General features: G+C 41.6%; 1 protein-coding gene across 3 annotated transcripts; it reads left to right on the plus strand.

The window, feature by feature from the left end:
* Nucleotides 1-61: 61 nt before the first annotated feature.
* Nucleotides 62-11,589, plus strand: rbm12 (RNA binding motif protein 12). 3 transcript variants are annotated; one of them, XM_082967340.1, is made up of 4 exons: nucleotides 98-210; nucleotides 939-1,021; nucleotides 6,485-6,571; nucleotides 8,135-11,589. In XM_082967340.1, exon 4 carries the CDS (start codon nucleotides 8,160-8,162, stop codon nucleotides 10,704-10,706), a length of 2,547 nt encoding a protein of 848 aa, XP_082823466.1. In that variant the 5' UTR covers nucleotides 98-210; nucleotides 939-1,021; nucleotides 6,485-6,571; nucleotides 8,135-8,159; the 3' UTR covers nucleotides 10,707-11,589. The 3 variants fall into 3 exon arrangements, with proteins under 3 accessions (XP_082823467.1, XP_082823468.1, XP_082823466.1); XM_082967341.1 differs by lacking the exon at nucleotides 939-1,021 and having other exon boundaries at nucleotides 62-210; XM_082967342.1 differs by lacking the exons at nucleotides 939-1,021; nucleotides 6,485-6,571 and having other exon boundaries at nucleotides 97-210.
* Nucleotides 11,590-12,869: the final 1,280 nt, after the last annotated feature.

Below are 12,869 nucleotides of genomic sequence, written 5' to 3' on the forward strand. Positions count from 1 at the left end.
AGTATTTTGACAAAGATATAAAATGTTGTCTAAAACATCATGTTTGAGTCCACTAGATGGCGGTATTATATGAGAGCTGAGAAGGTCTACGTCACCATTCGAGTTCGTCGCGCGACCGACATTTTACTACCAGCTACAAGAAGAGAGAAGAGCACGGAATGGAGAGAACGCATCACAAAATAAAATAAAGATCTTTTAACAGATATTTCGGTAAGGACAAAAAAAAACAGCAAACAAATGCCACTAATGTTGAAATTGTTATCCACCAGTGAAATATAATCCTGCAGACATGCGGGGACTATAGCGAGAATGAATGGTTAGCAAGTACTAGCTAGCTAACAGCGTCGTTTTTTTTATCGGCATTTTAGATGGTTGGCCTGCCCAAATGGGGTAGCTAGCTATGTTTTTAGCAAACAGGCTATATATAATGTTAACTACCACTCTGATCCTAGCCATGGTTTAAGTTTAGAACGGTTGTGGGGAAACATTTAGGTTCGCTGTTCTGTCTTGTTTTGGTTGTTTAGCTAGCTAACTACTGTGATGTTACTAATCTGAAGAATTACAGTACGTTGAAGTGCAATTGTTCTGTTTTTAGCAAATGTTGCCGCTAGTAATTACCAATCTTGTTTGGCCCAGTTTCCCATAAGGGTCTTATGGCTAAGTTAATCGTTAGAACCATTCAATGGTCCTAACTATAATCTTAGCCATAATATACTCTTGGGAAACCAGGCCCTGGTTAATTAACTAGCTAGTTTCTATAAAGCGTTTTCGATGTAGGACCAGCGCCATCTTGACTGTGCTCTTTTACATGAATCAAACTAGCTATCTAGCATGACGCTTTTCCTCAAGTAAATATCAGTGGTGCACATCCAACTGAACAATAATGGCTAAAATTATTAAACAATACTGGATGTAATATTTATGCGGTCTTCCTGTAGTTTTGCAGAATTTGCTGTCTACCTGCAGCCCTTCAGATTGGCAACTGCTTTTGTACTCTGGCGGACTGAGCTTTTAGCTAACGGTACGTTACTGGCGAATGTGTTTTACAATGAAGTCTTACAGCGTTGTTCATGTTGACAGCGTTTTTGTGCACATACTATTTCATTGCTGCTATTTCATCAACTTACCTGTGTGTGCTATTTGTCCTGTGTAGAGATTGGGGAGCCCAGGTCCCTCTTCGATGTAAGGTTTTAACGTCAACTCTAATGCGTCCTTTGGAGACCTCAAGTCTGGGTTGTTGTCTACCACTTATTTGTATGGGCAATAACCTTGATGTTTAATTGTTATGTACACAGGCTATTCTAGCCCAAGTTAACATCAAGATGAAATACAGATAGAAACATACTGGTATGTGGATCATCTGAATCAATATGTATCCCTCCAGTTACCATAAGAATAGGCCAACATTTTGAAACGATTTCATTTGAATGGGAAGACTAGAAGAAAAGCCCATATGCAGGTCAGATACATTTGCCAGTGGCACACTGGGCCAGTACCAAGTGAAAACGACTGGCCCGAATGAGAAATGAACTTGCCCGGGCCAAGTTCACAGGAAAGCAAGTTATGAACCAGAATTTCAATCATGGGTTTTTTCATGTTAATTTGCAGTCCATTTTTTTAATTTGAAGAAAATGAATCCAAACAACTGTTTGGAAAATAAAAATACACCCTCCTGGGCCCAATAACATATTGATGAAAGGTAATATATTTAGGTGCCTGTACATGGTCCATATTACAGGCTGGATATTACATTTTTAAACAGTTTGCAGCATAGTGGCCACATGGCTGAAGCATGGGGATGCTCATCTGCTTTTACCCTGATCATTAGCTAGATATCAGACTCTAAATATGATCTTGTTGCTTGTTTAATATCCTAAACTTCCACTAGCCTAATAAAATCATGTGATTTTACAGTGTTTAGTGTAATTGTGTGAATTTTACATTCCAAGCCTACTGTTTACACACTCCAATGACCATGACGCGCTTCCTGCAGTTACTTTTTTTGTCATGCCAGACACTCTGATTGTAAAACGCTGCAATTGTGCAAAAATTGGAGTTGCGAAATAAAACTGCATGGGAAAGCTGGGATCTAGCTCTTTACAATAATTGCCATCTAAATTGTCTTTTCCCGAGATTGCATTTAGGAATGTTACACAGTGACTGGGTTTATTAGAACACGTTTCTGTCCATGCAGCAATCGGCTGTATGAGGAGCTGCACGCTCTTGCCACCCGACAGTGGATATTCCACGGATAAATGACAGCTCATTAACAGCTTCTGTAAATTTAATTTGGCTTTTAAACAATTCTATAGACTACAGAGAGCAGCATTAGAAAATATATTTGTATTTATATTTGTATTTATTTTGTAAGTGATTTTGTGTAAATCATTTTCATGTTTTGACAATCAGGCAGCTACATAGTGTATGACTAGGCCTTTCTTTGTTAATAAAGATATTGCTCTGTTGGGTGTATGATATGAAAAAAGGCTGGTAGAGGACTTTTATTCTGTGATTGTGGAATGCGCGTGCCGTTGTTCAACTCTGCGGGTCTGGAGTGAGTATCCAGGCCTTACTAAGGCGGGGCTCACTCGAGACGGAGAGGGAAGGCTTTGACATTCTTGCCTCCGCTTAGAAACCGTATGCTGATTGATAACAAGTGTGAAGTGTCACGAAGGGAAGATGAAATAGACCCCATTATTTTCAGTTTTGGAGTTTGAAAATGTGGGCCATATGAAAGCTTGATTAACTGGCCCGCTGAGCTCGGCAGATGTTTCTGGGCCAGCGGACAGCCCTGAATGTCAAACCCTGCCATATGGCATTAGCAGTCGTTTTGAAGTCGTAACCGTGGATATGCACCGGTGTGCTGACTGTAGTCTTACTTGAATAGACTTACAGCTTATCTTTTGATCTCCATGGTCATAACATTTTCAAACAACGATACTTCCTTTTTCCCGATTTGGAAGGCACTATTGTCTTAACTTGTGTTTCCAGTAGCGGTGGAACTCCCATAATGAGAGAATATTAAATCCCCCCCCAAAATGGCGGCATATGCATTGATGGATTATTTTATGGCGCAACAACCCTTTACTTGGCAATACTTCCTTAAATATTAACCGTAGCAAATATTAATCTGTTGCTAATATGGCATCTGCATTGAAGTTAACTTTCTCTCTTGTAGCTTATTTCTAGCTTATTATAGTTGCAAATTATTTTGCATTTTGTCATCCGAAGGGTTATATTCTGCTTTGTCATGTTGAAGTGCACACGTGTTTAAAAGTAAGCCAGTTGATGACCTCTCTCATTGTCCATTGTTGCTGATGTGTACCAGGTGGTTAGGTGCTCTCAGGAGTGACCTTTGTCTCCTGTATGTTTTGTAGAAAGATTCCCACACAATTGAGAGATTGTAGTGTGCTGAAGCTTTGAGGTTACATTGATGAGTGTTAACGCGCAGGTGGTTGTTTTTTCTCTAACATTTTGTATACGATATAAGGAATATGGGAGGCTGCATTTCATTGTAGGCCCAGGCTTATATTTTTCATGGGGCAGGCTCTGAATACAATCCTCAGTGCGAGACTGACGCAACGGGCCTGATTTAGGGTTTGTCCATAGGCTGGTTGGATGTTTAGCAACAAAACCGACTCATGCGCAATAGTGATGCGCGGGTTAACACACAACCCGCAGTCCCCGTGGTTATATCCGCGGGGAGGATTGGTTTAGGGTCATTAAATATTGTGTGGCTGAAGGGTGGGTGGATCGCAGGCGAGTTGAATATAGAGAAACAATGCCTTAAATAATCTATAAATGTATCATTATTGTGCAATTTATTTAGCCTACATTAATGTTTTTAGGCTATCTAGTATTAGTGCATAAGCTTTAGGGCTTAACTGGCAGAAAAAGTTACCTTCAATCCACGGTGGCAAAAGGACATTGTTAAAGTTTAATTCAATGAGACAAAAGCTGTGAATGGAGAGTTTAAAATAAGGAGAAGGGAGGGCCAGAAAAGTCATGTTTGGAAAAGATTTGGTGAAGTGGTAAAAGAGGATCATGTTATGTGTGATTATTGTGAGGCGCAATACAAATTAGACAGTCACAAGACTGGACTTCAAATAGGCCTGTGGCATTTCAAGGAAACAATGGCCTACTGTTTAGATGGGTTAAATGCAAACTGAAATCTGGACATTGACTAACCAGAATAACCTACTGTTTATTGGCAAACTCCAAAGTCCTCTAATACTAGCCCAGTATGAATCGACATCCCTGTGGTTTGAGAGGTGTTGCTCGCAGTTTGAGCAAGAAAACAATAACTGATTCAATAAATTGAACAAAGTGCTGCTCCCAAAACGTATAAACAAAAGCACTCACTGTAAAAGTTAATACTTTTAACTTTTACAGTGAATGCTTTTGTTTATACGTTTTGTGCAAATTAATTGAACATCGCCAAATGCATCGTTAAAAAAACATTGCGCCTATTTAATGCAAACCTTGCTGTTAATAGATCGCAAAACGGCATACAGCTGAGCTAAACGTTTGGAACAAGTTCACTTTCTCATCCATAGGCCCCCCCCCCCCCCCCCCCAAAAGCATATGAAGTGCAAGTTAGCCGGGGGGGGGGGGGGGGCTTTTTAGGAAGTCTTCTACTGCGCATTGCTAAAATATCCTAATGATTATGATCACACTTCCTCAATTCAAATTTTATGGTGACACTATACCAAAGATGTTTAAGAAACTTGAGCTTGGTTCCCAAGTTATCAGTGTAACCTGTTGTGGCTTGGACTTGTTGAAATATCTAAACATTTAGGGGAAAAAATCTCCAGGCTTCCATCAATTTATAAAAAAAATAACAATTAAAGGGGGCAGTTTGGGGAAGAAAAAATACGTATCTCGTCCTAATCGTCTGCTGAAATGGCAGACATTCTGGGGTAATAAACACATAACCAACGTTCTCTAATAGTACTAGTCACGTGCGAATAGGGCTATAGCCTTAACTCCTGCAGAATTAAGCATTTCTTGCAGAAAAAAATATACACCAAATGTAGGCAAAATTTTGACTTGGGAACAGGAGTGGAGAGAAATAATTTATTTCTGTATCTTGAGAGAATGCAGTGCTCAGTTAGTTACGATCTGTAGAGGTGCTGTCTTCATAAAAGTTGATACTATTTCAACCACATAAAATATGCATCCAAGCTGAACTGAAATCTTTCTTTTTCCTTACAACCAGCCAAACTGTCATTTGGACATTTTGCACAGAAAATCTTTCCTGTTTGTTTTTGCTTTATTGTAATTTCTCCCCGTCCTTAAACGTCTTTGCTCCACAAAAGATGACAGATGTTCAATGTCAGATTACCAATGTCAACTTGATTTAAAGCATTCATTCTTTTGATCTATTATATTATTCTGTAGAGCAAGGGTTTATTTAGTAAATAAATCTTAAATTATACTTTTTTTTTATTGACTGAATGAGGCAATTTAGCAATTCAGATGAGTTTTCAGTAATGGTTATGATAAATTAGGCGTTGTTGCTCACTGTTGGCAAAAACGGTATATTGCCAGAGGCTGGTGGGAGGAGCTATAGGAGGATGGGCTCATTCTAATAGCTGGAATGGAATTAATGGAACGGAGTCAAACGTGTGGTGTCTTTATGTTGGATGCGTTTGATACCGTTCTATTCCAGCCATTACAATGAGACCGTCCTCATAGCTCCTCCCACAAGCCTCAACTGCTGTAGATAAATGCACAAACAATTTTCCAGTGAGAAATTCCACCAGTGTTCTAAAAACAGCTTTTTGATTAGAATTGTTGTACTTGAGTAAACAAAAAAAATCATGCAAGTACTCAAACAGCCACAAAAGGTAAAATGCACATCCCTCCTCCCTACCAGCGAACATAAAACTCGAAAGAGTCATGGTTCTACAAACCTGTCGTTCATTGGGGGCTTTTTTAGAGGTGTCATTTGACTTAGACGTGCAAAACTGTGCTTTAAACAATGTACATTTGATTGCTAGGCAATCTGCACATTGCTAGGTGAACTGCACATCCCTCATTTACATTTAGAGATGTTATCATTTACGTTTTATATAGAATACTTTAGAAATGTACCTAAGAATAAGGTATTCCGTTAGAATGGGGGAAATTCTGTATTTCACTGCTGAAGTTTTTCAATGGCATGCATGTTTATTTTGCTATTATGGATTGCTGTGATGAATCAAATGTCTCTTTATGCTTGATGTCAACATCAGAAATTATGAGATGCATGATTTTTATTATTACTGTGTGACTTTTGGCAAGGCAGCCATTTCAAAGAGTTTGTGCTCTTATTGTTGATGCCAATTTACTACATTTCTCTGACCATCTACTGACGCAAAACAGCTGATATGGTGCTGGGTCTGAATCAAGAGTGTTTTGTACATGTTGTTCACTAAGGATGCCTAAATTTGCCTGCTGTTTGCTCATGTTTTTGCTTCCATTTCCTATTCTTTTGTTACAGTCTAGAATTGATTTAAATTGCTTGCCGTCAGGATTGGCTTGGATATCCTGTGCCACAGTTTTAACGAAGCACCACTTATTATTACAGGTAAGCTTGTAAATATGTCCTGAACATAGGTTCATTCAATTGACTGCCAGTCCAACTTTCACAACCTCCTGTGGGCTCTTGGTGGTTTTTACCAGTAATTATTCGCTTTGTTAGGCAATATTCATTGACCTTATTGATTCCCTTTGGGCTCAATGTTCACTCTATTGTGGAAACCTCTGAAGGTGAGGAGAGCTAAGAATGACCTACCAAGGTATGAGTGGTATAGAGGGAGTGCATGGTATGTTAGTGGCTTTCTTTGGCAAAATACCACATCCACAAAGCCCTAAGTAAATGTCTCCACTTCATGACCTGACTGCCTTCTGTGGACCACATTCTCTCTACTTGCTTTTTGATAGGCTGTTTTGTCCAACACTTGCTCTAAACAATGCTTGAGACTCAGGCCTAAGCATAGGCTAATTGTTTTTGCTCTTTTAATGTTTTAATATGGTTGGTGTCGTGATAAAACAACATTCTTGACTGGTATTTAAATGATTCATAAATGCATTTTTATGTTTACCAGTTGCTACGGAGATGGCACAGTGTCGTCCAATGGGTTACGGACACTGCATTGCAGTAGTATCAAATTGACACGTTTTTATATTTTAAAGGTTGAGTAAGTAGGGTTTTCGTCCACAAATGTACCCAAATTCCTATTGTATGTAAATAATTTCGAATTAGTGACTGCCATAGTGTAGTTATTTTGTTAGATACTTCTCCCTATTAGCTGAGGTCTTACTTTTTCAACGCCATTTTAGCTGTCTTGCTAATTGTTCGGTACAAATCTAGCATAGAATCATGTAAATCTGTCGCTCTGCCAGCATTGTCTCCCTTTCGAGGAACTCTAGGCAACACTGGGAATTTCCTGTACAGGCCTGCTCCCCCTGCTGACTAAAGACAGTGTGAAAAACGTGCTAGCCAACATTTGCACTACGTAACTAAATACTGCACTCTGAACCACAGAACTTCTTTGCTACATTCAAGATAGTGTAGTTAGACAAAGGAAAGTCAACTTCAGAACGTGATGTAGTTTTATTAGGATTTGTCAGCTGTTGTTGGTAAGTAATGCATCCTGCAAGCTTAGAAAATTACTTACTCAGCCTTTAAATTCAGGCACCTTCTTCCACCTGACCTTTACTGGACATAGACCTCATGATGCATCAGATTGATAAATTGGAAGTTGGGCTACAGGTTCATCCAATTTACAGCATTGAAATGTGTGGTACTCTGGGTCTAATTATGAGCAAGATTTAGGCCTACGAGCTAAATTTCTCCAATATTTGCGTATTAGACCTTGGGCCTACATAATGTCCTTGAGCCAAGGCTGATGTATGTGGTAAATGAAGCAATGTGTGGATGGCTGTGTAAGAGTGGTGATGAGTAGACAGACGGCCTAATACTTGCACATGTATTTTGAATTCCTCTATTGATGCATTGGGCTCTCTTATCGAATACCTCCAAACCTAAGCTGTTTTCTAAATCATGGTTTGTCTCCTGCTCTTTTTGTTTTGTCTGTTCTTTACTCTTTCCTCTAGTCTTACGGTGGTTGCCTTTTTTCACCTGCAGGTGTGTGTTGTTTCGCCTCAGCAGCATGGCTGTGGTCATCCGCTTGCAGGGTCTCCCGATAGTGGCGGGCACCATGGACATACGCCATTTCTTCTCTGGATTGACTATCCCGGATGGTGGGGTGCATATTGTAGGGGGTGAACATGGTGAGGCTTTTATTGTTTTCGCCACAGATGAAGATGCCAGGCTTGGCATGATGCGTACAGGGGGAGCAATCAAAGGTTCTAAAGTGTCACTTTTGCTGAGCAGCAAGACAGAGATGCAGAATATGATCGAACTTAGCCGCAGGCGTTTTGAAACAGGCAATGTGGAGGGAGCCGCAGGAAACGGTAGCAGGCCAGGCCCCACCGTCAGCACAGGTGGGAGGGGCAGTTTACCCACCACTTTACAAGGCTTCAGCAACACCACACCAACCACAGTCACCACAGCTGCATCTGCACATGAAACTATAAGCAACAAAAATGTGTCCACGTTTGCCACCACTAGCATGGGAAACATGCCCCCCAGTTTCAGCAACAACTTCAGCAGCCCAAATCTTACCATGGGATCCACTATGACAACAGCCATGTCCTCCCTCAACTCTGTACCACCACCTATCCCCCCTTTGCCAACCATGCCATCCCTGCCACCCATGCCTTCCATACCCCCCATGCCACTTCCACCACCTGTGTCCTCTATGCCTCCTGTTCCCACTGTGTCACCTTTAACCCAAGGCCCCCCTGTCCTTCCCATGAGTCACCTGTCCCACATGGGCTCAATGCCACCATTTAACCCAGGCATCCCACCCCCTGGTGGACTGGCCTCAGGGCTGCCTCTAGGAACCCCAAACCACATGTTTCTGGGCCATATGAACCCTCTGTTAAATCTCCAGGCACACATGAAGGCAGCAATAGGTAATTCAGACGAGTTATATGTCCACCTTCAAGGCCTGCCCTTCTCAGGTACAGAAACAGATATTAGGGAGTTTTTCCGTGGGTTAGCGGTGGACTCCATCCGACTGGTCAGGGACAACATGGGCCGGAGTAGCGGCAGGGCGCTGGTCAAGTTCCTTTCCCCTCAGGACACTTTTGAGGCACTCAAAAGAGGCACTGGAATGTTAGGGCAGAGGTACGTGGACATCTCTCCGGCCACAGAGAGGCAGTGGATGAGTGTCAGCAGCAACATGAGTTCAGCGTCCCCGTCAACCAGAGACCGTGCGAGGTCCCGCTCCCCTCACAACAAGGAGTTCTGTGTTTACCTGAAAGGCCTGCCCTATGAAGCAGTAAACAAACAGATCTTTGAGTTTTTCAAAAACTTGGATATTGTGGAAGACAGCATTTACATTGCTTATGGACCCACTGGCCGAGCTACAGGCGAGGGCTTTGTCGAGTTCAAAAAGGAAATGGACTACAAAGTTGCCCTCGGTTGTCACATGCAGTATATGGGTAGCCGATTCATACAAGTTCACCCCATCAGTAAAAAAGCTATGTTTGAAAAGATTGGTTCAATTCGTCAAAGGATGCAGGGTGGTGATAAGAAAAACAACTCAGAATCAGGCAAGAGCCCTAGAAACTGTGCTCACATCTCAAATATTCCATTTAATGCGTCGAAGAAAGATGTCCGTCTGTTTCTAGAAGGCATTTCAGTATTTGACGAAAGTCTTAAAGTTCTGGTTGACAGCAGTGGTAACAGTCTAGGTCAGGCTGTTATGCAGTTCAGGGCAGAGGAGGATGCGCTAAATGCTGAGAGACTACACAGGCAGAAGTTAAATGGCAGAGATGCCTTTGTACATTTGGTCACCTTTGAGCAGATGAAGGAAATTGAGAGAAACCCACCACCACAGGTTAAAAGAGGCCAGAAACCCCAAGGGAACACTCAAGGCCAGGCACACAGCCATGCACAGAATCCAGTTCAAGCTCACCCCTTTGCCGGTATGACAGGAGAAGAGTTCAACTTCCTCAGAAACACTGTAGGCAATTTAGGCAATGGTCCTTTTACACCATTTACTGTCCCAGGTAATGGACTAGCGGGCCCCCCTCCACCCCCACTTGCAGCAAGTCTAGGGGATGTAGCCCTTAGCATTCCCCCACCCATGGTTGCCGGTCACTTGCCTGGAGCAGTTCTGGAACCCCCGGGCTTCCGACCAGGCAGCAACAATGGCCCACCTGGCTTTGGGCCAGAGGGATTGAGGGGCATGCCACCTTTTGACAATGGCCCTAGAAAGAGCAGAGGCCTCAACAACAACAACCGAGGAGGTGGCCATGGGCAATCAGGAGGGTGTCCTCAGTCTGCCTTTGGCCCTGGCTCTGACCCTCTGAGAGGGCAATCAACCGGAGGCCCTGGTAACCCTCGTGGACCTACCATTGTAAAGATCCAAAACATGCCTTTCACTGTAACAGTCGATGAGATTCTAGATTTCTTTTATGGGTATCAGGTTCTGCCTGGTTCAGTCTGTCTGCAGTTCAGTGAAAAGGGCCTGCCCACTGGCGAGGCAATGGTTGCCTTTGAGTCGCACAAGGAGGCAACGTCTGCTGTCATGGATTTAAATGATAGGCCTATTGGGGCTAGGAAAGTGAAGATAACCCTAGGATAAGACTCCCAATTTTCCCCTCTACCAATAATGATTAAGTGAAACATGTGGTTTCATTAATGCAAAGGTAAGAACTTGCATTTAATCTCCCAACTATCTTTAGTTCCTTTACCAAAGTTTGTAGCGTAGGAATGAAATGGAAAACTGCTATATCGATTTGATGTATAATATGATTACAAAAGTAGGATGTGGATTTTCAAATGGCAAAAAGCCAACTTGCCATGTTGATGTAGCTTGAGTCCAATCCCGTTTCGAGCAAGAGCGCTGAAATTCATTTCTAAAGTCAAAATAATATGGTTGGAGTAGGAGGATAGTCTGTTATTGCTGTGCTGAGACATCACTTTGACTTGGAAGCATGTATCATTTTCAAATGCCCTGACACATTTTGTGTTCTTGTATTTCTTCCATAGATTTAACATTGTCTTTACTTTTACCTGTGCTTTGTGACGATATTCTAAAGGGGGTACTCACCAAATGCTGCCATGCATGGTGTTAGTACAGAGAACACTTATTGTGCCATGGTTAAAGCGTTTGCTTATTTGCTCTATGCTGTTTTTCACTGTTAATAAATGCAAATGTTAATGTTAGCTATGATGTGAGATTGTACTGCTTGTTTCTGAGAAAAACATTTTGAACTTTGCATTTGGTTTAATGGTCTGCAGAGCTCTTTAGAATATTTTGTATCTGCCAACCCTCCCACTGCGATATGTTCTTTTTGAAAGTATGAGCTGTTTGGAATGTCTTAGTTTTGTAGTGTTGCCTGACAAGATACATTTTTATGTTTCATTTTTGGGGACGTTCCAGTTTATTATTTCACAAGTGTGTGTGTATATAGCCTACTGTTTAGCTTACACTTTTGTCAATAAAATGACATTCCTGACATAGATCTATCTACAAGGCATTCTATTTTTCTCCAATGCTTTTTCACTGCTTGCTGATTTTCCATATGAACAATTAAAATGGTTTTGGAAGGGAAGGCACTGAGTTTTTCCCAAACATGTTCCAGGTATGAAAGAAAGTTTAGATAGGCATGAGTATTGCTGTTAGGCATGGTTAGGTTAACTTTAAAAGGTCATATAGGCTTGGCTATATCTAGGTTTCGCAAGTGAACATATAGGATATACAGGGGTTGAATGGGAAATTCAATCGGATCTTACTAAGAAACCTATATACCCAGTTTCCCAGAACCAGATTAAGCCTATTCCTGGACTAAAATGCCTTATCATGGCAATTCTGTTTAGAATCATTTTTAGAACAGGACCAAGCTTAATCTGTTTTAGAAACCATCCTTTAAAGTAACTCGCCAATGAAAATCTCACTTTTAAAAGTGCGTTCTGTTAACTTATACCCAAATAATGTTGTTAACCCGTTTTATACTTGTATTTGTGGCCAAAGCATAAATTAGAGAAAAAAAACTTCAAATCCCCAACTCAGTTGTATCTCAGACTGTTTAAAAAAATGCTTGCTATTTCCTCATAGAACATTTCATGTTGGCTCATTGGCTGAGCTGGCCAATCAGCGGGCTACTTGCATGAATATTTGAGAAGGGGGGGGGATTATTTAAGATACTCTTTTGAAGAGGTAGGGTTTCAGATGTTTTCGGAAGATGGGAAGGGACTCTGCTGTCCTAGCTTCAGGGGGAAGCTGGTTCTACCATTGGGGTGCCAGAACAGAGAAGAGCTTGGACTGGGCTGAGCGCAAGAGACCAGAGGTGGCAGAACGGAGTGCTCTGGTTGGGGTGTAGAGTTTGAGCATGGCCTGACGGTAGGGAGGGGCAGTTGCTCTTGCTGCTCCATATGCAAGTACAATGGTCTTGTGGTGGACCATCCAAACCCATAAAAGCTGCATTTTAGCAAGGCCCAATGCAGCTGTTTTTAGCTCACTATCAAATAATTTCTGAGTGACAATTACTGTGACTGTTTTCAATTAAAATGGTCAAAAAAACATCTTAGCAAGCGCAATTTCTCAAGCAAGAATTTTGCTAGGAGTGTGGAGGGGAAAACTAAAAACTAGTTCTTATTGGCAGAGAGTTTTCGAACTCCCTTATTGGTCTGTTAACTAATTTACCACCTGGCAATGTCACCAGGCAGGCTAAAACTCCATCCCACCAAAAAAGCATGACATTTCAAGAGGTCTTTTCAAACAGCTCTTACGCTAAAAGGCCAT

Source organism: Salmo salar, chromosome 22 (genome assembly GCF_965601325.2).
Source record: "Salmo salar chromosome 22, fSalSal1, whole genome shotgun sequence".
In the NCBI taxonomy this organism is placed as follows: domain Eukaryota; kingdom Metazoa; phylum Chordata; class Actinopteri; order Salmoniformes; family Salmonidae; genus Salmo; species Salmo salar.

Excerpts from the sequence above, each read along its gene's own strand:
- rbm12 (XM_082967341.1), top strand. The coding sequence starts at position 8,160 with ATGGCTGTGGTCATCCGCTTGCAGGGTCTCCCGATAGTGGCGGGCACC.